Source organism: Stegodyphus dumicola, chromosome 2, assembly GCF_044657685.1.
Source record: "Stegodyphus dumicola isolate Sdum_Otavi_A_Nest chromosome 2, ASM4465768v1".
NCBI classification, from domain to species: Eukaryota; Metazoa; Arthropoda; class Arachnida; order Araneae; family Eresidae; genus Stegodyphus; species Stegodyphus dumicola.
In genome coordinates, this window is record NC_140769.1 from 216,190,726 (window position 1) to 216,216,408 (window position 25,683).

At 32.1% G+C, this 25,683-nt stretch overlaps 1 protein-coding gene across 2 annotated transcripts; it reads left to right on the forward strand.

Moving 5' to 3' along the window:
- The first annotated feature begins 153 nt into the window (after window positions 1-153).
- On the forward strand, window positions 154-25,423 carry LOC118194425 (putative methyltransferase-like protein 15 homolog). 2 transcript variants are annotated; one of them, XM_035365584.2, is made up of 5 exons: window positions 156-529; window positions 7,338-7,471; window positions 14,001-14,192; window positions 16,750-16,944; window positions 24,948-25,423. In XM_035365584.2, the coding sequence occupies exons 1-5, from the start codon at window positions 347-349 to the stop codon at window positions 25,357-25,359; spliced, it is 1,116 nt and encodes a 371-aa protein (XP_035221475.2). In that variant the 5' UTR covers window positions 156-346; the 3' UTR covers window positions 25,360-25,423. The 2 variants fall into 2 exon arrangements, with proteins under 2 accessions (XP_035221476.1, XP_035221475.2); XM_035365585.2 differs by lacking the exon at window positions 16,750-16,944 and having other exon boundaries at window positions 154-529.
- Window positions 25,424-25,683: the final 260 nt, after the last annotated feature.

Sequence of the window (25,683 nt, forward strand, 5' to 3'; positions counted from 1 at the left end):
ACAATCTGCTTCTCGAAGGGTGTGATAGAGTCTTTAGAACGATATTTCCTAATATGAAAAACTTGGGATTTTTTCAGGTTTATATTTGTCTTCCTCTTTTGCACACCAGGGTCAAATCAGATCAATTCAGGTTCAGCTAGCCTCCTACTCAACTCATACATGTCTAACCTCCGTGTAGTAAACAAATAAATGTGGAAAATGCGGTAATTCAACTATTCAAATAACAAAAAACATTCTGTAACGTGAATCAATCATTTTATAAATAGATGCTTTATTTTTTTAACTTAATATAGGTTAATTCGTAATTTATTTATGAAGGAATTCTAATTATCGCTATTCTAGCATAATGATTCTTCAGAAGAAATTCTTCGGAAACATTTTTCGAGCATTTCGAAAAGCTGTTTACAGTAATCTATATTTCAGTTCAGCTACTGCAAATGAAGCTAATAGCCAGTATGAAGAAGAATTTGGTCATACACCTGTAATGCCGAATGAAGTTTTGAAAGCACTACAACCATCGGATAACCAGGTTGGTATATCTGAACTTCAAACAATATAAAACATTTATGATTGCAATAGCAGTTAATTTGGCAATTTTTGTTAAACCAAAATTAATTTGATTGTGAGTTTTCTTAACCAAATGATAATTTTGGTGGTTAAGGTAAATTAGATCAGTGTAATGAAATTTAAATGACATAAAATTATGTAGAGTTTCTGTCCTAAAAATCGTACGGTATTTTAAGTGTTGTAATTTTTTCATGATTTCAAAACAATAATTAAGAAATCTTAATAGATATCATTATGTCATAATTGGATTTCAAACTCAGGATGATATTATGTTTATGTAATCGTTAATATTTCACAAAATATCACTCTGCCATTGTTATAAAAGATAGTATTTTTAATATCTCTATTTATTGGGTAATGTATCTTAATTCATCTTAATCTGTATTAGGAATTTTTTGTAGATTTTTTAGATATCTGTTGTGCAGAGGGAAAGCAACTCGCAATGTTAAGACCAGACATTATTTTAGAAATATCAGGTTTTAACAAAAGTTTTCTGCCACTGCAAATATTGTCTGTGCAAACAGTTTGTGTTGGCCTGTTTAATCATATTTTATCTCACTGGTAAATTTAGGTAAGCAGCAAGAACTCCTAAAATTGATGCCGTTCTTAGGAAGCGAGCAGGAAAAGGAGCAATTATTGATCAAGCAATGCGATAAGGAAGTACATATTTGATGATAAAGAAATTTTAGAATTAAGAACTTTTTTAGAAGTAGATCCTAATGTTTCCCTAACAGAAAGACTGGAATAATCTTGCAGAATTGGAAACTCTTATTTCTACACCATATATAGCCACAAAAAAGCTGCGGTTGATCTTTGGATTATGGTAACTTGGCGATTTTTTGGCGACCAACTCTGCTACAGCAAACCTCTATTTTTTTTTTCCGCCGCCATTTTGTCTTCACGAAGTAAAGACATGTTTCTTTTCTTTTTATTTACTAAACACTTTTTCCAACAATCTACTAGCCGAATTACACTTATGCTAGAAATTTTATGAAACAAAACTGCTTAATCATGACAAATATTAACTTCAAAATTGGGAAAAAGTACAGAATTGCAAACTCTTTGCGCGTTTTTCAGAATAGCACATACACATAAACCATTTACACGTCGACTTATTTTTACTTAAAAAAACATCCCAGAATTGCACAAAAATGGCATTGCACACACTCTTAACTTTATCCACCTACACTGCTATTTTCTCATAAATTACAAAAATTTGCACGAAAATGCAAAAAAATTCTGTGAATCTTTAAACTCGGTAAAAAGCACATATATGAAATTACCTGATCACGAAAAAGTATATATCCTTTCCAAGGATGAACATTTCCACGTATAAAATAAATAAAATATCCAAAAACTTTTACCTCTAAATTATCTATTATATTATAAATGTCACCAACGAATTCATACCGCAAACATTACAAATGGTTACAAATACGTAGTGTCAAATATTTAAATTATTTCCATGCACGTTTACTTCAACTGAAACATATACCAAATTCCTACAAACATAAAATTCACAAAATAACTATCATTTAATTAAAATATCACTAAACCATATACACGTCAACTTATTTTTACTTAAAAAACATCCCAGAATTGCACAAAAATGGCATTGTGCACACTCTTCACTATATCCATGTACACTACTTTTTTCTCATAAATTACAAAAATTTCATGAAAATGCATGAAAATTTTGTGAATCTTTAAATCCGGTTAAAAAAACATATATGAAATTACCTGATCGCGAAAAAGTATATACCCTTTCCAAAGATGAACATTTACACGTATAAAATAAATAAAATATCCAGAAACTTTTACCTCTAAATTATCTATTATATTCACTCTTCACTACATCCATGTATACTGCTTTTTTCTCATAAATTAGAAAATTTCACGAAAATGCATGAAAATACTCAAACGTATTCCAAAATACTACAAACATATAACTCACAAAATCACGATCATTAAATTAAAATATAATTAAATTAAAAAACACTACTTAAAATATAAATAAGCACATACATTAAATTAATAAAAATTAGATTACAATCCTAATTACTTTAAACTAAATCATTGCTAATAACAATTTTCCAATGATATCATATTAATTTATTTACTCCTTACATTTAGAACAATGCATAAAAATAATATCCTCAAATGATTAAAAATACTAACTTACCTAATCTTCAGAATCTTCATTACATGGCACGCACACTTCCACTATTTCACACAACACACAATGAAGCTTAATACAAAATAATATAGCTCTACAGTTTTCCAAATTCCCCCCCCCCCTTTTCTGAGTAAAGAACTGTAATTAATCCATTAATGTCACATGACATGTCTCATGATCTCTCGTTTCCCTCACACAAAATAATGCGTAATCGGAACTAAGTACTTCTCACATTATTACCAAAGTCCTAGGTAGTAACCTTTATCGCCTCCAAAATGTCGCCAAACTACCAGTTACCATATTCCAAAAATCAGCCAAGTAAAACCCTCAACAGTAAGAAGTACAGCGAGATACTGCTTGTATTGACGCTGGTACCAAGGAAAAACATCGAACTGAGTTAAGACACAAAAAGCTAATGTTCCGTCAAGATAATGCAAGACCACGTGTGTCTGCATTCACCGGCTTGACTCTGTGCGGACTCTAATGAGATCTTTAACCAGACCCACCATATGGTTCCGACAGCACTCCTTGGGACTTCCACCTTTTTTAACACCTGCAGCCACATCTTGGTGGTGCTGTCTTCCATTTTGCGCAGGATGCCCAAAATGAGGTTTATCTGTTTTTTTTTAACTCGTAGCCTTCAAGCTTCTGGGCCAAAGGCAGAATACTCATATATGCACCCTCAGGTCACCAAATTTCTCTCCAAACATTTTTGGTGAGAAACTCCACGCTGCCATATTACTATCTAAATTTTTTGTCTATATTTCAAACTTCAAGCGTAAAATGTCTCCAAAAACGCAGTTTTCGCACATGCAAAAAAAAAAAAAAAAAAAAAAAACGTTTTGAACATTTAATTTAAGCTAAAAATCCAAAACAAAAACAAAAAATTTAGATAGCAAAAACATAAAGTTTCTAACCAAAAATCTTTGACAAGCATCCATGTACACAGTAATATGTTTTAACTTAAAAAAACATCTACGAATTGCATAATCTAGGCAACGAACGAATCTACGAACTACGCACACCTCGCTTTAATGAATTAATATAACAAGAATAAATTTCAAAGAATACCATGTACACAGCGTTCTGTTTCAACTTTAAAAAACATCTACGAATTGCACAATCTAGGTGCTATGCACTAATCAACAAAATAAACTAAAATAAATTTCAAACAATTAAAAAAAACAACAATAACGACAGAAATTCATACTAAAAAAACAATGAACATAACATTCTACAAAATAAGAATAAAATAAAATGCACTTACCATGAATGAATGCTTTTTTGAACAGCAGAAATACCAATTTCATACCGCCTTTAACATGCCTTCATGTTATCACTATCCTATTTATATGACAGCCAGACACACTATCCAGAAAACTCATCCTATGGTTCACAAATAAATGTTCAAAACCTTCTTTTCCTAAATCCTTGTAATATTTCCATCCATCCGAAAAAATAGTTGTACCAGGCTCAATCCACTCTTTAATACACTGTATCAGCGTTTCCCTACTTCTATCATGCACAGCCACTAAAAATAATCTCCACGACCCTCTTTTCACACCTCCAAATACCCACTGCCCCTCAACAGGATGGCCAGGATGATGTTTCATTTTGTCAAACTTCGATTCATCAATTTCCACCACTTTATCTTTCCCCCCTATCTTCTCAGACACAGAGCAAACTCGTTAACATGTCCAACATCGCACCTTTTAATACTAAATTTCCTTTGCTCACAATCTAAAATACGCGCCTGAAATCTTGCAACCCCGTTTCTCATTTCAACATAGGCCATTTGAAAACACACACGACACGAACCAACGAGCAATTAAATTACTCCAAGAAAAGATTTTTCAACGTCAACAGGGTTGCCATACAACACGCAATTGTGCCAAAAACCAGCGCAGAACACATATCGCTGTTCGCTTATGCATCAAACTATTACGCTACCAGTGTATCGCGGATTCTAAAGAGACTACTATATTCTAAAGTATTCATTTATTTAATAAAACGTCACTCAGGTATATAATATACAATTAATCTCCAGTAAGCCTAACTAACTACAGAAACATATTTTTCTAATTCTATGAATTGTTTTGTTGCCACTTCTAAGAAACTAAACCAACAAAAATTAGTAGTGGCCAAAAAGTAAAAGTAGTAAGTATTGTAAAATTATAAGTATAATTTAAAGGAAAGTAAATACAAACTACATTGTTTTGAAATCCAACAATCGCCACATTTGGTGATATTAGGGTGCATATAAGAGAAGAGCCCCGAAGGCTTTAAAAAACTATGAAAACTTTGGCAGAAAATCATAGATTTGTGTGGTGATTATTACCCACACTAAAGGTACTACTTTCATTTTTTTTATTCCAACTTTATTAAGAATGTTTTTTTTTTTTTTTTTTTTTTTTTTTTTTCAAAAATATTACAACCAGATGTATATCTTTTACATCATTATGTAATCAGAACTGTTGACTTGTTTATTCTACTGAAAAGATATTTCATATTTTGAAAGTATGGATCAGTATATAACTGTGGTAGGTGAATGTTTAGAAAATGCAATATGTATTTGGTGGGGTCATGATTTGCAGGTGTCATACTTTAAGCGATTTTGATTAATAGCGCTATACCGTTTATGTTGTACAGACAATCTAAAAAAAAGTTCCTATCTATTATAAAGGATTTTTATTTAGAGAAGTCTATGGCCTAACATATCAAAGAAGAATTTAGGTGAAATGCAAAGATATTCTGCAATAGAATTTAAAGCTGTTTATTTCTGGATCAGTAAGTATAAATATGACTGAACATGCACTGATGATGAAGCTTCCTGTGGATACTCATTTGAAGTCACATATACTGATATCATTGAAAAACTCAAAGGCAGTAATGTGGGAGACTGGTAAGTGAGTGGTTGGGAGATTGCAGCCATCTCAAATGGATGGGTATGTAGTAGTAACCTGTAGAAAATTTATACATGAAAAAGCTGTTTGTTCAATGGATGCTGCATTTGTTAACTGTTAACCAAATACAGTACAAAGCCCGTAATCCGGACTCGTCGGGACTTCGGCGATTCCAGATTATGGGTTTTTCCGGATTATAAATCATCAGTTTAAATCTGGTAAGATGGCATGCAGAAATTATATAATTAAAAATATGAAACTGTAATTTATGAAATACAGAGCAATTATGATCTAAAGGGTATCAAAATGTGAAAAAAAAAAAAAATATTTGTTTGTTTACTTTTTTAAACATTTCTTTCAATGTAAGTTAAGTTGTTCCATTTTTTGTGCTAATACTTTCTCTTTAATTCTATGAACAGACACAATTTCTTGTTCAGTTACAAAGTTTCACTGTTCAAGTCCTGTAATTGCTGTGTCGAGAATACCGACTAACTTGTCAATCGAAATTTTTTGTTTTCAATAATCTCTCTGTCACTTTCTTCACTATCGGAAGCGATATTTTCTGGATCTACAACCATACTACAGATTTCGCCGTCTGTTAATTGATTGATGATTGGGGCATTGTCATTGCAATGAAAAACTTCTGTTATATCATCTTCATTTATTACAGCTTCTCCACATTTCTTTGCAAAATCCAATAACTGGAAAATTTCACCTTCTGTTTGCGATGTCTGAAAACCTTCAAATTCATGGCTATCATCTTCATCGTCCTCACCATGAAATATGGTAGCTGGCCATAAATTATGCCAAGTATTTTTTAACGTATCTGGAGACACATCCTCCCAACACGCATGCGTAAAGCATACAAAAAAAAGTTTGTGGCTTTGAGGTCTGGATTATAGATCATTCTGGATAATGGATGTCCGGATTACGGACTTTGTATATGTGAAAGGCAATTTCAAAGCAGTTTTCGGTTATGCTTAGATGTAATCCATAGAGTATTTTATATTGAAATGCATATTGTGGATCCTCCATTAGCAAAAGCAGGACTCAATGAGTAGTGAAAGTAAGCTTAAGGTAACAAAGATCATTTTGTGGCTGGGAACCAGACAACTACTGTTTTTTACAATTGCCAAGGAATCATCTTAATCAATTTGCCCGAGAAAGGGGAGGAATAGAAGTTTATTATGCAATATTTTTGGATAATTTGAAAGAAAAGCTGAAACGGGAAGGGCTGAGACTAGTGTACGCAAAAGTTTTGTTTCATCAAGACAGTATGTCATTCCACAAATTGAGTGTTGCAATAGCAAAATTTGTCAATTATGATTCAAACTGATATCTTTTGTTCTACATACAGTTGTTGGCATGAGATTTTTTCTGTTTTCCAAATCAAAAATTTAAGCTTAATGAGAAGGAATTTTCATTGAATATTAATGTCATGACTTCTGTGAATGTGCATCTTGCAAACTTTGATAAAAGCTGGTTTGCAGTGTGACTGCTGCACTGAGAAGTTAAATATGTGTTTTGCACAAAATGACTTTTTTTTTTTTTTTTTTTTTTTTTTTTTTTTTTTTTTTTTTTACAATTGTTTTCAAGCAATCCTTGCAATATGTATCATCTTTAGGTTATCAATTTCTTATCTGATTTATTATTTGTCATGTTCTGCATTTTCATTGACATTTTACTTTTAGGTGTTTTTAGATATGACTTTTGGGGCAGGAGGTCATAGCCGTCATTTACTAAATACAGCAGCCATTAAACTGTATTGTTTAGATAGAGATCCTATTGCTTATGAGAAGGCTGTCAAATTGTCTAAAGAATATCGGTAAGAATGCATTTCAGATTAAAGAATTGGAGCATTTCAATTTTTTCTTGAAATGTAATTTATGTAAATACACACTTGTAATATTATTTAAAATTCTTCACTGTAAAATATTGCTTATTTTATACCAACCAATTAGCCCAAACTGAATAATTAAATTAAGAAGCCAAAATTTTTGCTGTTATGAAAAACTCTCATTAGAAATTTGTGAAAGTATTTCAAACTGCCTAGAAATACTTAAAAGAATTTAGATAAATTATGATTAGATTAAAGATTAATGCATAGTCTAAGTCAAATATAATTATTTTTTATTAATATTGCTCTATTACCTTGACCCATAAAATAGATAAAAATTCAAAACATCTTCATTAAAAACTGTAAAATTCAGAAACACCTAAAACATCAAATACAGTTAAAAAACAGCTTTTACAATTAGAGCTTCTAAGCAGTTCAGCCAACAAGCAGGAAGACCATATTTTCCAGATTTTCAGTACACAAAATTGAAAGTTAACTTTTGCACACTGGGGAAAAAGACATGAAAGTTGATCCCCGACTGGCTTAATTCACTCTTCTACTAAAAGTTTCAAATGTAAATAAAGGTGGCTCATTAGTCCTAGAACCACTAGGACTTTTAAATTTTGACTTTAAAACTTTTAAATTGTTGATAATTATATAATGCAGATTAACTAAAGGCATAAAAGCTTTAACTGGAACGTAAAAGGCTGTTCCCACTGGGGTTTGTCTGAACTAACGGAGTCAGTTCCATGTGTCGACTAGCTCCGTTGTGCCCGTAGTTTGAATTTTTCAACTTGCTGCCCTATGGGGAAGAACTGGTTTTGGAAATGGGTTGGCTACATCAGTTGTCTTCGTTAGCTCAGGTAAACTCCAGTGGGAATGGCTCTTTAGATTGTGTCACCATTAGGTTGAGCTGGAGCATGTGTGACATAGTTCTTCAATCACATGGTTGCATGTTTGCTACCTTGGCACATGTTTGTAATGCTGAATCCCCCCCCCAAAAAAAAGAAAAAAATTATGAAAACTTATCAGGAAACAAATCATATAAAATACAATGTTTATTTCAGCAAATGTGTAACCATTTGCTATTCAGTTACTTTGTAAATTGATATAATTTCTAGCTTTCCTGTTAAAGCACAATTCTTCTTTGTAAAAAATTTCTCCTATATATATGTTACTACTGAAGTTTCTATCTAAAATTCTTAGCTTTTGAAGTCTTTGTTTTAAATCATTACGACCAGCTTTTAGATATCTATTTAAATGATCTGCACATAAATATATAGTTTTACGAGATAATAAGTTATTCAAAATGTTATAGAAAAGAATGTTAAAAATTCTAAAAATATAAAGTTTTTTGGTTTTTATTTGATTATGGAAAAAGCATGCAAGGGTAATCTACCTCAGGGGAGGGATGCCTTCATGGAGGACTTTCTAAGGGAAACTAGCAGATAGAGAAATCACAAAAATGCTCATGCAGTCAGCCCTTTCACCTGGAATCAAAGTATTAGTATTCATTAACTTAACCACTTGAGTGCTACCCTGGAAAGAGAAAGTACATGAGCTGTTTTAAGATGCCCAGTATATTTATTATTTTGTAATTCAGCCATTCAGTACATGCAGATGAGATTAAGGACTTATCCAAGGTAGAGAAATGATGCATATATATAATACAAATGAAATCATTGTGACCTGCAGATTAGACATAAAAACTGCATTACAGAGAAATAATAGTTATACTTTATCATTCATTCGAGAGAAAATACAGTTTCTAACTTTATTGTTATATAAAGTATTCTTTATCAAGTTGAACACCGATAAACCAGGAAGTCATTATCAACAAAAAAATTCTGTTAAGAACAATTTGATGACAATTTCCACCGAGCTGAAAGTACATTCTTCAATCCGGCCAAATCATGACAATAAGAATATTTTAGCATTTATCTATATTTTAAGATACTTTATGGATTATTAAGAGCAATACGGCAAATATTTTCTCTGAACAACTGCCAAATATTTTTATTCTGTAAATGATTCAGGTGAGAACATATTTAAAGTTCAGCTGAAAAAATTTTTAAATGCTTAAAGTGAGCATGAGTAAATGTAAATAAAAGATTATCAAACACTGAAGTGAAATTCTTGAAAATTTCATTATGTAAGGATGTTTAAAAGAGGTCTTAAGAATAAATATGTACACATAATACTAGTTTCAAAGTTAAAAATTTATTTTGTTAGAAACACAGACACGTCTATTATTTAAGTGCAATAAAACATTCCTGAACGATAGAAATTATGTAAGAAGCGAAATGGGAGGGCAATTAAAAATGAGATGATTAAAAACAGTTTTCAGAGCTAGATAAAGCTGCATATTAAAAATCAAATATAACATAGATATTTGTGGACATGATAACATTTTACTTAACTTTACATTTTAACACACATTACAATAATTTTACATTTTGACACACATTTTACTTATGTAAATGAAATGTTTAGTTTATCACAGGTAAAATTGATGGTATTAGACAAAACAGCAGTTATTATCCAAAATGAACTCTGAATTCACACTGTTTCAACAAAGCTTTTGTATAGAAATATTAATATTGCTGTATTAGTTTTGAAATGCCTCTATAACACAAAAAAAAAAAAAAAAAATTAACAAAGCACAAGAAACAATTTTTCAGAGGATAAAAAAAAAGATTTTTCAGCTTATCCTATGTGATCTCTGTGAAAATTAAAAACTGGTACTCAAGTACATACCCGAAAACCAAAGTTTTTATGCAGAGAAAACAGTAATATTCAATTCTTTCTGAAACACTTCAATTATCCTAAAAGTAAAAATGGCACTCAAATGAGAAATACAAAAACCAAAATTACTACACACACACTCACACAATAATAATAATAATAATAATAAGCTGCATAAACAGCAAAGTTATTGCAGAGGAAAAGAGGAGTAATATTTAATTAGTTACAAAATGCTTAATAAGTAAAACATTAGCCAAGCATAAGAAGAGAACAGAATATACTTTTTCAGTTTTTTCCACAAAAACAAACTGGTACTCAAAATTAATACCTAAGAAGCACAGTTTTGACATAAAGGAACATTAGTAATATTTGATTCAATTGTTTCTTAAATATTACTGAAGTAAAGTACGTTAATCAACAGAAAATTAAATTTGAAAAGAATATTGTAAAAACTTGAATAACAGTTAAAAAATGAGCAAAGAAAATCTCAAATTATAAAAATAAATGATGAATTTGCTAATTGCAAATGATAACCTGAAAAATAAACCTTAAATGACGAATTTTTTAAAAAGAATACCTCAAGCTCCAAATCTCAAATGTTCAGTATTCTTTACTTCATCCACACTCTGCAAAGTCACGAGCAGGAATGAGTCTGTTCGAATCTCTTACTCCATCCGCACTCTACAAAGTCATGAGCAGAAATGAATCTGTTTGAATCTCTTACTTCATCCGCACTCTGCGAAGTCACGAGCAGGAAGGAAACTGTTCGAATCTCTAACTTGATCCCTGTCAGTTAAGCCAATCTCCGCAATCTTTCCTTCCACACCCACTCTTTTCAGGAGGCTTTACCAGACAGCAAACATTGAAAGAATCTTGTTGGTATTTGAGACATAAGTGACTCCAGATATAATTCAGAATATATGGCGTAAAATGGGCTACTGCTAACATGTTGTCCATGCTACTAAGGAGAGTCACATAAAACATTTATAAATAATGTAAACAAAATTTTGAACTTCCTTTTACATTCTATGTAATTCTTATTGATAAATTATTTTCATTTAAATAGTTATAGCCATTTGTAATTGCTATATTCATTTTGAATCACCCTGTACAGTCAAAAGTCATTAATCCGGACTCGTCGGGACTACGGCAATTCCGGATTATCGATTTTTCCGGATTATAGATCATCAGTTTAAATCTTGTAAGATGGCATGCAGAAATTCTAAACTTAAAAATATGAAACCGTAATTTATGAACTAAAGAACAATTATGATCTAAAGGGTATCAAAATTTACAAAAAAAAAAGCTTAATATTTATTTGTTTACTTTATTAAACATTTCTTTCAATGTAAGTTGTTTAAGTTGCTTCGTTTTATGTGATAATACCTCTTTAATTCTATAAACAGACATAATTTCTTGTTCAGTTACAAAGTTCCGCTGTTCAAGTCCCGTTAATTGCTGTTCCGAGAATACCGACTAACTTGTCAATCGAAATTTTTTCGTTTTCACTAACCTCTCTGTCACATTCTTCATGTCTTTATCCATTTTTTGCAGCAATTCCACTTTTTGTTTGTTGGACATCGAAACATAATTTCGTTTTGTAAATCCTTTGGAAGTTCCGGCATCGGAAATTCTATTTGACATAATCGAAAGTTCAAGTTTACTTTTATAAAATTGCTCTTACAGTCTGCAAAAAATAATAAACAGGATCCAATTTGAAGACTGAGGAACAACGCAATCATTAACATTAACTGAAATAGATAATTAGAGCTTACACCGTCCGTTATACTTTAAACGCGCAGGCAAAAACGTATTCTGCACTTGCGCACACGCATATGCGCAGTAGTCAAGGTCTTATGCGCACGCGTAAAACGCCTGTGTGCATGTGCCAATGCGGCGCATGCGCAGAAAGTTTTTAGCTTTGAGGTCCGGATTATGGGTGTCCGAATTAACGACTTTTGGCTGTATAATGTGTCCATGTCATTACTTTTTTTAATTAAATATATTGTTACAATCAGCTACATTCTGAAAAAGGATCTATTCCATAAAAACAATCAAAAGTATAATGTATTTGCACATATATTTCTTGCTGTTATGTATTTTCTCCATCTTTTTCAGTATGATTTATTGGGTTGTTCGGAAAGTAATTTCGTTTTTTTTGGGGGGGGGGGAACATGAAAGACAATTTTCGTATAATGAATAAATATTTTATTAAATTATATATTGGCCATTCTGGTCCAACACCTTTTGCCATCTTTCTGGCAGTAACATGATTCCCCGCTCATAAAAGTTTTGGTCCTTGCTGGCAAAAAACTGTTTCAGGTGGTTTTTGACATCTTCATTTGAAGTAAAGGTTTTACCATCCAAAAAATTTTGCAGGGACCGGAACAAATAATAATCGGAAGGTGCCAGATCTGGAGAATATGGTAGGTGTTGCAGTATGTCCCATTCAAGCTGTAAAAGCTTTTGGCGAGTGACCAAACTTGTATGAGGTTTCGCATTATCCTGGTGGAACACTACACCTGTTGGTTAATTCTGGCCTCTTCTGTTTAAGTGCATCATTCAATTTGTCCAGCTGATGACAATAGACTTCCGAATTAATAGTTGTATTGTCCGGTAAAAGCTAAAAAAAAAAAACGATTCCTTTGAAATCCCACCAAACGGACAGCAACACCTTTTTTTGGTGAATGTTGGCTTTTGAAACGCTTTGAGCCGGTTCATCTTTTCTGCTCCATGACCTCTTGCATTTCACATTGTTGTATACGACCCGTTTTCGTCCCCAGTAATAATCAGCTTCAAAAATGGATCATTTTCCTGACGTTTGAGGAGCAAATCACACACGTCAACGCGACGACACAAATTTCGCTCCGTAAGAATATGGGGCAACCACACATCGAGCTTCGAGGTTAAGCCCAGGCCTTTCAAGTGGCCATAAACAGTCGAATTCGACAAATTTAACCTCTCACCAATCTCTCACATGGTTATTCGCCGATTTGCATCAACTAATGCCTTTATCGCATCTTTGTCAGCTTTGATCGGCCTTTCAGACTGTGGTGCATCTTCGACATCAAAATTGCCGGATCGAAACTTTGCAAACCAGTTCTGGCACTGGCGTACTGTTAACATGCCTTCTCCATACACATCAGTCAATTTTTTTTTCGCTTGGACAGCATTTTTACCTTTTCTGAAGTAAAAAAGTAAAATATGACGAAAATGCTGCTTATTGCTCTCCATATTTAAAAGGGCACCAACTAAAAACTACTGCGTAGAATTAATAGAACTTTTTCACATGCAAGCCTTGTAATATCAGCTTTCAAGACATATAATGGTTATGCGGCTTAAGTGTGAAGTTGGTTTCGAAAAAATGTAATTAAGTCCTCTGATGGGAAAAAACGAAATTACTTTCCGAACAACCCAATAGAAAATGTAATTTATAGTAGTAATATGGCAGGTATAGGCAGATAAAATTAGAGATGATAGATTAAATGATACTGTGCCACTGAAATGTAAAATATAGTAATATTACTTAGTACAATTATTTTTGTATTCGTTAAGTTCTGTCTTTAATCTGTTTCCTCAAAAATGAAACATAATTTTTTTCTGTAAGTTTTAGTAATGGGGATAAAATTAATAACTAAAAGGGTAGAAATATAGAAATAATATAGTATAATGTCATAACGAAATGCTAGTTTTCAATAATTAAAACTTGACATATATATATATATATATTTATTATTATTATTATTATTTAAATTCTTAAATTCCATTATAGGTCATCTGTGACCCCTTTGCTTGGAAGATTCAGTGAAGTGCAAGATGTATTAAAAGAAGTTGGTGTGCTACCAAATAGCATAGATGGTATATTGATTGATGCCGGGTGTTCATCAATGCAAATGGATTGTCCCGAAAGAGGTTTTTCTGTCAGTAAAAATGGGCCCTTGGATATGAGGATGGATGGGAGTAGGTAAGAAACGTAGTGTATATTTAGCATTACAGTATAGTTTTTTGTAACTACTCAGTTGGTATCATATAAACTTTTTTTTATCTGATTGTATGTATTCACAGCTATACCTTAAAGTGACCTTAAAGTAATACCATCTTTATATGAGTTGACTACTTTTCACCAAGAAAAAAACCTACATAAAAGTACTCACAATCTTATGATGATCAGTTTTTAATGTGAGGAGAGAGTATATTTTGCTTTATATTCTTAATGCATTTAATTTATATGTGTTGCTAGATCAGCTAATGCCAAAAATGCAAGAGTCAGAGCTGGCCAGGACACTCCTGTTGTGTCTTGCTGTTAATAGTCAAGTTTTATAAAGTGACTAATGCTTTTATAGGGTAGCACTGTTATGCAGCAATCCTATTTTAACTTGTTAGTATAGCATGAAAATGATGGTGTCTTCATGAAAATTACTTTTTTAAAGTTAAAAATTGATTTTTATAAATGTACTGGCTCTTTTACATTGGAGCACTACCATAAAGGTTTGGCAGACTCTGGTCAGCTTGCATAAAAGGGCCAGCACTATTATGCAGCTATCCTGCTATATTTAATGATACATAAAAGCAATTTTAATGCAACTTTTTGAGCTTCTTACTAAACCATGTCCTAAAAAGGTAAGTTTGTTTATCATTCAGAATGCTCTCTGCAATTCAGTACACATATTTTCTGCACTAGAAAATGCCATTTAGCCAACAAGCCAGTTTGAAAGTACAAATCAGAATGGTTTGGAAATAAGCTTCTTTCTGTTAGGAGTAAGAGAAGCAAGAGTCATATAACTGTAGAATTTTGGTACCTAGTAAAAGTTCTTGAATTAATTTTAACCAAGGGAGAAAAAGAATACAAAGAAATGCTAATGAAACTAGTAATGTGCTAATGGAATCAGAAATGCAAAATGCATAATGTGAAGGAAATTAAAAATTATCTAAATGATGGTGTGCTGCGAGTGAGTGAGAGGCTATTGGCGCAAAACCAAAGATGATTATAATGCACCAAACATGAGATGGGATGATTACAATTTATGAAATTAAAATACAAGAAATAACAACAAGTGGACAAATGTACCAAATCCAGAGGATGAAGTCATATAAAAACAAAGTAAAAGCACACATTAAAATCCAAGACACAATCTTCAAATTACATTAGGTAATAAAAGCCAGTCTCTTTTAAATAATAAAATAAATTACAATTGACCTCTCTTCCGATTAAATGGTCGAGAAGTAAGTCACAGCTATTAAAATATTTCTGACAAAGACTATTAAAACATGGACACTCAATTAAAATATGATGAACAGATACACAAACATTACAATTTAAACAAGTAGGCTCATTTTCAGCTTTCAGAAGATAGCTATGTGTCACTCTAGTGTGACCAATTCTGAGGCAAGTCAAAAGAACTTCCTCCTTACGATTTCCAGCAAAATCCCAATCCTCAATTCTAGGCTTTACATTTTTTAACTTGTTGTGAAGCTGAAAACGTCCCAAATTTGCTGCCATTTTTTTCGGATCTTCCCCTTGATAGCACAGCAGATGTCTCTAAAAGGGATGAGGCGACTGAACAGTTCAACAGCAGATTTTGCTGCGATATCTGCAAGCTCATTTCCCTTTATTCCCGCATGCCCAGGAACCCAGCAGTACAGGACTTCATATCCTCGAGTCGTTAAGTTCATATGAATCTCGAGAACATCCACTACCACAGGATTCTGAATGTTGAGAAAAGCTTCCAACGATTTAAGAGCACTATAGGAGTCTGTATAAACTATGAAATTTGTGGGAGAGCTTTGAGATGTACAAAAGACCATAATATTCAGTTAGTTCAGATTAGTGATAGTTTTTGAAAAGAATCTGGCAATGGTCAAAAGTTAGATGGAGTAATTAAAGATTTAATTATTCTATCTGACTTTTCCCACTGAATGGTAATTTAAAAAATTATAAAATAATTCTAAATAATATTTTTTAATTTGTTTTTACACATTTACTTTGCTATTATGTTTGCTTTGGAATCTGTTGGTATTTTGATATTCATGCTTCTATGTAGTCAGGGATTATCTGAGAGACTATCATTCATATCTTTCAAGAAGGAAATCTAAAACATTATTTGTAGGCTTACAAAGCATTATTTTGGATATCTAAGCACAATTTAAAAAATTTCATCTCCCATGTCTTAGTTAGTTAAAAAAATTTTAATAAGAGATTATTCCCTCCACCCCCTTTTTTTGTAAGAGGGAAGCAAAAAACTACAGGGAGGTCAATTTTCTAGTTTCTCTGTGATATTCACTATTACTATATACTGACATCTCTAAAAAAAAATTTCAGCTTCTTAAGTACACTGTACAAGGAACAACAAGCCACGAATTACAAAAAGCTCACTTCCTCAAAAGTAGCAACACTGGGCAGATGCAGCTAGTTTTGTTATGAAGTTTAAAAACTTTATAATTGAAGGTACAAAAAATTAATAAATAAATCATTTTATTTCTTTCAATGATGTATCTTATGTCAGTGTGACTTAATATTTTAGGTATCCAGATGAACCTACAGCTGCAGATGTTTTAAGCAGTCTGGATGTGCCCAGTTTAGTGAAGATTTTTAAAATTTATGGTGAAGAAAAATGCTCAAAAAAAGTTGCTCAGGCTCTCTTTGATGCTCGATATATGTTGAAGTCCATTAATACAACGTATGAATTAGCTGATTTAATTGAAGGAATATTAGATGGGTAAGTATAATTAAAGGAATATTAGATGGGTAATTTAATTGAAGGAATATTAGATGGGTATGTATAATGCAAAAAAAATCTTAATGTTCACCAGAGTTAGCTTCATGATTTATAAGTGTGTGTATCTGTAAAAGTGCTGCATAAGAAACATATAATGTGTGAGGCTTATTGGTTTGATGTATTTAATTTTCGCAAAACATGCGAGTGCTATCTGCCGAAAGGAATGTATGCCTTCATGGAAGATCTTTTAAGGGAAACTTGTTCACATATATATGGGAAAAACCATAAAGACATCCTTGTAGCCAGCCCATTTGCCTGGAATTCAACTCAAGTGAAACTGCCGGTTTTCCGTGACTTCTACCGCTTGGCTGCTGGTGGGCCTTAGTAATTGCATAAGTGGTAGAATTAAGCCTATGATATCATAGACTATTCCAGCATTCTGTAGTTCATTTAATTTACTACTTTCAACTGAAAATTTTAATAATGAGTTGCTTATAGTTCTGAATTAACATTAAATTATTTATGTCAAATTTACATTTCTATTATTTAAGCTTTGGTTTTAGTGAAGGGAAAAAAAAGCATAATTGTCTGTTTATTTTAAATTTAGATAATATAACACGATACAATTCTATCATTCATTAAAGTGGTAAATAATATCACAGTCTTGTATCTCATGCAACTTTAACATTTTCAGAAATGTAAAGCTTTGGTATTATAATAAACACTTTTTAATCCAAGTCTATGTTATGGGACACTTCAATTCTACTATTAGCAGGTTACTTTACTGCTACACTTACAATCCTCTGTTGTGTACTAGTGAAATCATATGTGTTTTCTATGTCAAAGAAAACAGATACCAAGTGTTTTTCCTAACAAAGGCATTTTGCACCAAGGTCTCTAATATCCCAAGATTATCCATAGTGGAGAAATTTTTTTTATTTTCTAAAATTTTAATCTTTAGCATTAATAAACACAAATAAAATATTTTTTACAGTAAAGGAATATTATACATTGTATTATTTCTTAAATTTCTAAATGAGGTTGTATTCCCTTTACACATATTTATATTCTCTGTGACATCAGTATCTGATTAAGATCAATTTTGTACAATAAGGAAAATGTGATAAAAATTAAATAAGAACTACAAATTTATGATAATACTCAATACTGCAAATAGAAAATAAAATGTCAATTGCAATTAAATAACAAACACTGTTTATAAAAAAATAATAATAAATGAAACTTCGTTGCTCACCTTTTTGCAGAATACACTGATCATAGTTTGCTGATCATCATACACTGATCATCATAGTTTTTGCAGAATACACTGATGAGATCATAGTTTGTAATATTTTTGTCAATTCACTGGTGTTAAGACTCTTTCTGCCAGCATCTTCACATGTACTTGGGCAGATAAGAATCACATTGCCTTATTGTCTCCTAAATAATGCAGAGACTTCTTTTAATAGAGCAGAGACTTCTTTTCCCAAACTCTTACAATTTGATTAATATGTTTCAGGATCCTTGAAATGGAAACTGTGGTTTACTTTCAAATGCTTATGCTTTTGAACTCTAGGCAGGTACATGCCTTTTAGCCTTTAAAATCATAATGAATCCCAGAAGTTATTTTCAGCAATAATTAAACATTTCAAGCAATACAAATGCTGTTGCACTCTTTACCCTATATGGATACTTTTGTTTTCTAAATTTGTATTCATCAGTTTCCATAATCATACCCTCCCCCTGTGAACATCCCATGCTTTTCCAAGTATAACTGCATGCGCACTTTCCTACAAAAACTCTTCACATATGTCACAGTCTTTTTAGCCAGTTCCAACTCTGATTTTATAAAATCATTTCCATTCTTATTCAAAACTCATAAAACACCACAAATACTCAGTTTACTATTGGAAACTGTGAGTTGTTTTGAACAGGCTTATAATTTTATGCTTATCTTTGCCTCACATAACTACATACCTGCTTAAAACCATCTATACAGTTCTTTTGCTCGATCAGTTTCCTGATCCTTCCATGTATCAAACATCTATATGTCCTTGGAACATTTTCCCACATGCATGGAGGAAATCTGGTAAGGTCCCTAAGCCAAACCTGTTAAAGACCCTAAGAATCCTTGCAATTATAGACCTATAGCACTTATCAGCTGCCTATGCAAAATTTTGGGAAAACAGCAAACTCTCATATATTTTATTATATGGAAAAGAGTGGCTGCATTTTGCCATATCTGAGTGGGTTTCACAGAAGTAGATGGACTATTGATAATCTTGGGATATTAGAGACCTTGGTGCAAAATGCCTTTGTTAGGAAAAACACTTGGTATCTGTTTTCTTTGACATAGAAAACACATATGATAAGATCTGGAGATATGGCATTCTCCAGGCTATTTATGATATTAATTATTATTAATTTACCTATCTTTATTGAGAATTTTTTAAAAAATAGGATATTCCAAATAAAGCTTGCTTCTGTGTTTTCAAAATTCATCACAGTTACATCCTCCATGTTACATTTTTTAGCCTGAAGATAAATTCTATCTTGAAAGAACTTCCTTTTAATGGGACATTATATGTGGATGACTTAATGATAAGTTGCAGTGGGGGCAACATGAGGTATGTTGAGGGACAGCTGCAAATTGTCCTGAATAAAATTCTGAGGTGATCAGACAAACATAGATTTAAGTTTTCAAGGCCAAAGACTAAATGTGTGCACTTTTACTACTGCAGAAGCCTACATTCAGACCCATAGGATCTTTAATTCCAGCTGAATGAGAGTTAAAATATCTTGGATAATAATAATTTCTTTTATTCCACACATTTTATATGTTAAAAAAATGACTGAAAACTACAAACTCCTAAAAGTTCTTTTGAACACAAAGTGGGGAGCTGACTGCTGCTCTGTGCTTTGAATTTATGGAGCTCTAATCAGCTTCAAGTTAGATAATACCTTTGAGGAGTTCTGATCTTCACGTCAATCTGCATCATGAAAATTTGAGACTGTTTGCCATCAGGCATTATGCATTTATTCTAGAACCTTCTGAACATCATCTGTGCAGAGCTTGTTTGTAGATTGCTTCATTTCAGTTAAGGCATGAGCAACTGTCTCTTTGCTATTATTTGAACATCTTGTATGATGTCTTCTTATATTAGATGATTCAGATAATCTCCTTTTTCAAGCATGACCTTCCTGGACTTCTTCCTTTTTGAAAAGGCCTCACTCATTGATTGAAGAATGCAAAATGTCTGGAATGAATGTCCAAGTATTAAAATAATTTCAAATTCCTCTTTGGATCAATGTAAGAATTGAATTTCTAAAAGTTTCCAAACATTTTGAGAATACAAGTTTATGTATATGCATCTCATTTTGGATCACAGAAATGAAGCAGATATATATACCCATATTAATAATAAGTTAAGACATTTGAAATCTATAATGAAATGCTGTAAGTGTACCACAAGGAGGAAGTGTACTTACTTGTCGTCGAATTGGTCACACCTGACTTGCTCACGGTTAACTTCTAAAAATAGAGAGAGCCAACGTGTCTTATAGTTTTCTATTTGTCATATAAAATAAATACAGTGCAAAGTCCGTAATCTGGATGTCCATTATCCGGAATGATCTATAATCCGGGCCTCAAAGCCACAAACTTACGCATGTGCATAAAGCTTTTACACATGCGCGTTTAATGTGCGCATCCACTACGCATGCACGTAAAGCCAGTAAAGCGTTTACACATGCGTGCTTCACTAATTTCGATTGACAAGTTAGTCAGTATTCTCGACACAACAATTACAGAATTTGAACAGTGAAACTTTGTAGCTGAACAAGAAATTATGTCTGTTTATAGAAAAGAGAATTAAAGAGAAAATATTAGCACAAAAAACAAAGCAACTTAAGTAACTTACACTGAAAGAAATGTTTAATAAAGTAAAAAATAAATATTAAGCTTTTTTTTTTTTTTTTTTTTTTTTTTTTTGTAAATTTTGATACTCTTTAGATCATAATTGCTCTTTATTGGATTGCTCACTGAGGTCTAATCCAAGTTTTAGTTCTAATTCAAGTTTTTAGTCTAATTCAAGTTATTTGTATTATGATTATATTGCATGCTGTATATTATAGAGAAAAATGTAAGGTGGGCAATAAAGAAAAGAATTCTTTTAAAAGGGGTCATTAGGGGAAACAGGTTCAGGTCTGGAGACTGCTCACTAGTTTTCTTCCAAGCTTCCATAACCTGTCATGCTACATGGAATTTAGTGTTATCTTGATGGGAAAAGCATAGGGAAGCAGATTAAGTCTTTTCTGCTTAATGCTGTTTATAGAAAGAATTTAGAATGGCACTGGTGACTGAATTATGGAGCCATAAAGATTGTAGTTTATGGGTAAAAGGCCTAGCACTGACCCTGCTCCTCGCAAAATAATAGCGTAATAGTCTTCATTCACAATTTGCCACAATATTGATATCAAGGAACAAAATCAACATTAATTTATTTAAGGAATCTGATAACTAAAGTTACTTGGAAGATGGTAAGTTAGTATATTTCCATATAGAATCCTGCTTTGATTTGTGATCGTAATGTTTGATACAGGATTCTTCAGTACTAATTATTTTGTTCAAAAGTTCAAGATGTTGTCCCATTTATGGAAGACAGGTTTGATAGTGCTGAGTGGGTAGAGTGTGTGTTTTTAATTTAGTTAATTTCAATTCCCATTATTAATAGATGAAACATTTTCAGGTTTGTAAATAATATTGTGATATTTTGCTTTTTAAATGTTATGTTTAACTGACAATTCCTTGAGCAATAAAAGGATACTTCTGTGTTAAAGTAGTATCCACTGCACTTAGTCATCAAAATCGGTAAACATAATCGAGTATTCTGTAATTGGCAAATGTCAAATGTAGCTAAAAGTTTATGTGGTGGCTGTTTTGAAAAGGAAATACCAATAAATCTTCTTTCAAACGTGTTGCATCTTTCTCATTGTTCTCTTTCACAGATGTTGGTAAACCCTCACTTCATAGCTTATCTGTAATATGCCATTTGCCTTCTGTTGCTTGATCATGACAAATCTGTTCTTTCTTTTTCATTAAATGCTAGTTTGATTACCTCAAATGCTTCCCATTCGTTGTCACATAACTTGATATAAAATTCAGTAAAAATTCTTTAACTTAAAATTCAGTAATGATCCTTGTAAAAAAAATCATATATATCCCTCTCATCTGCTATTGTAATGACCCCTGAAGTTTAGATTTTATTGTGAGCAAACAAACGACAAATGTTCATTGCCTTTACTCATATTCATAAACCATGATAAAAGTTATCTTAGTGGACAACAGCTACAGAACTGGTGCAGTCTTTGCTGAACTAATCAGTCTTTTCTTGGCCAAAAGTATAAAGCACCTTATAATAATGCACCTTGGCCAAAAGTATTAAGCACCTTATCGCAATGCACTTTTTTTCAATAGTTTTGAGAAAAATAGAAACCAAACTTTTTATCATTTAATATAAGCGCTATTTATTCAGAATCTTACAATTTAGGTTCCCACCTTTCGCTTTAATTATAACAGCAACTCTGCTCAGCATACTCGCTATTAGCTTAGGACACACTTCTGCATTTATGCCACTTCAAACTTGCTCAAGAGCACTTTAAGGGAAATTATGGATGTTATTTAGTACTGACATAGCTTTTTGAAAATGGCTAGTATAGAATACAAATATTATTAGGAAGAATCCATTGCATTAGAGTTATTGATTTGTGGTATGGTATTTTGCTGAAATTTGGTTCTGTCAATGCTGTGCCACAAAATAATTTACAAAATAGTAGTTTTAAAGTCATTTCAAGGAAACTAATAGGTTTTTAGCTCTTCATGTAACCTTCACAAATATGCATTTTGCCTACACCACTTGCTGCCAGGTGTGCCAAACACCTAAAAGTCAAGAAGAAAATACAGTACAAAGTCCGTAATCTGGACATCCATTATCCGGAATGATCTATAATCCGGACCTCAAAGCCACAAACTTTTTTTTTTTTGTATACTTTACGCATGCGCGTTTACTCATGTGCATGCACTTTGGGAGGATGTGTCTCAGGATGCATTAAAAAAATGCTTGGCATAATTTATGGCCAGCTAACCATATTTCATGGTGAGGACGATGAAGATGATAGACGCAAATTTGAAAGTTTTTGGACATCGCAAACTAAAGGTGAAATTTTCCAGTTATTGGATTTTGTAAAGAAATGTAGAGAAGCAGTAATAAACGAAGATGATATAACAGAAATTTTTCATTGCAATGACAATGCCCCAATCATCAATCAATTAACGGATGGCGAAATCTGTAGTATGGTTTTAGATCCAGAAAATACTGCTTCCGATAGTGAAGAAAGTGACAGAGAGGTTATTGAAAACAAAAAAATTTTCGATTGACAAGTTAGTCGGTATTCTCGACACAGCAGTTACAGGACTTGAACAGTGGAACTTTGTAACTGAACAAGAAATTGTGTCTGTTTATAGAATATTAGCACAAAAAAACGAAGCAACATAAACAACTTACATTGGAAGAAATGTTTAATAAAGCAAACAAATAAATATTAAACTTTTTTTTTTTCGTAAATTTTGATACCCTTGCTTCAATTGCTCTTTATTTCATAAATTACTGTTGCATATTTTTAATAGTATAATTTCTGCATGCCATCTTACCAGATTTAAATTGATGATCTATAATACGGAATCGCTGAAGTCCCGACGAGTCTGGATTATGGACTCTGTACTGTAGTAATTTAAGAGAGTAGTTTGTAACCAAAAATATTTTAGACGTGTCTGAAAGATTATTTTTGTGGAAAACAGAAACAAAACAAAGCTTACTCGAAAGTCTAATTCATCAGAAAAGAAAAAAAAAAAAAAAAAAATGTTTGGCTATTCTTCCTTTGTAAACTGTGTAATAAAATCCATTTTAAAGTTTAAGATTCCCCGCCCCTGACATCTTCTTCCCCTTACCATTGCCACCTCTCCAACTAGTTGCTATAAGTCTCCTTCTCACAGTTGGGGGCCCAGTTTCCTCTGATAATTCTGCAGCCAGCTCAATCTTGTTTTCTGATTGATTTTCTGAATCAGTCATTGAAGTTCAATTGCCACATTTTGATGTTGCTTACTTCGTCCAGTTCATATTCTATTCAAGTATAAAATTGTTTTCTTAAAAATGTTACCCTTTTTCAAAAATAAAACTTGATACCATTGCTGAATATCTGTTTAATGTTTTGGTATTTTATGTATGAATTACTCTGATTTTCAAAATTATCTGCTAACTAACAGTACATGATAATGAATGAAGCAAAGTAGCATAGCAGTTTTGACAAAACTCATTTTTAAAGCAGCCATTAAAAGTGAATTAAAAGCTGAGCTGTTTATGTGCTCTTTCATTTTATAAATTTTAGTAACTTAAAAAAAAATCATAATTGTATGCAAATAAACATTTTTGTATATGACTGCTACTATTAAAGATATCTTAAAATTATGAAGATGGTTAATATTTTCTAGCCAAGGCTGCTTTAGGGATTTTGGAACAGCCCTCGTGTTATCCATTCTTTGAATACCTAATAAAAGTAACAAAGGTTATGGAAAAGGAAAGTTATGTTCCCTCTTTTTTTATAACTCTGTTTATTACTTCAGCTTATTTCCAGGTAAATTTTTTAACCGGGGGAGGGGGGGAGAAATACATCTCAGGAAGTCCAAAACTTTTGTTCTTTGCAAAAAAAAAAACTTGACCCCCTCCCTCCTTCTTTTAAAATTGAAAGTTTTGCAGCTATGCTGCTAAAGCTATTGGGGGAAAAATTGGAATACTGCACATTTCTTAGTGGGAGTTTTTATTTATTTATTTATTTTATTTAGGTACTTAATCTGAAATTTAATTTCTTCATCATTTTTAATAATTTAAAATCAGATTAGCAGAAAATTAATAGCATTGTTATTAACATGTATTTTCTTTTTGATATAGTGAAGAAAGATTTGATAAGCTGCGAAGAGCATCACATTCTGCAACAAAAATCTTCCAGGGCTTAAGAATCTTTGTGAATAATGAATTAAATGAATTGAACTATGCAATGGAGATGGCTCATTTATTCTTAAAACCTGGTGGAAGAATTGCTGTTATTACATTTCATTCTTTAGAAGATCGTGTAGTTAAGCGTCACTTTCTTGGCATTGATATGGATGAGCCTGTAAGTCAATCATTAAGTCAGAAATATGCCAATGCTGCACTCTGGCATGCCAAGGCAGAGATAGACGAATTGTATTCAAAGAGATGGACTCCATTATATAAGCATGTAATTAAACCATCATCTGAAGAAGTAGCTGCAAATCCAAGAAGTCGCTCTGCAAAATTAAGAGCTGCTTTAAAGAATAGTTAAAGTGTATATGTTTAGTAAGCATATTTGTATGTATGTGAATTGAATAAAGGATAAATATACTCAGTTTATTTCTTCCTGTTATATTTAATAGCCTTATGATTAAAAAGCTAAAACCTTTGCTATTATAGAACAACAAATGTCTAATAATTTTCTGTAAAAAAATTTGTGTGGGAATGCCGTCTTTTGACCATCTTTAAATTAAATGTATTCTTCTTTCAAAGAAATTAAAAAAAAAACTCAAAATGTGTTATTCTATTTTGCTTAGGGCTAACTAATCTGAGAAATGCATTTCCTTGTGTTTAGAAAAGTTTTACCAGTGGCATA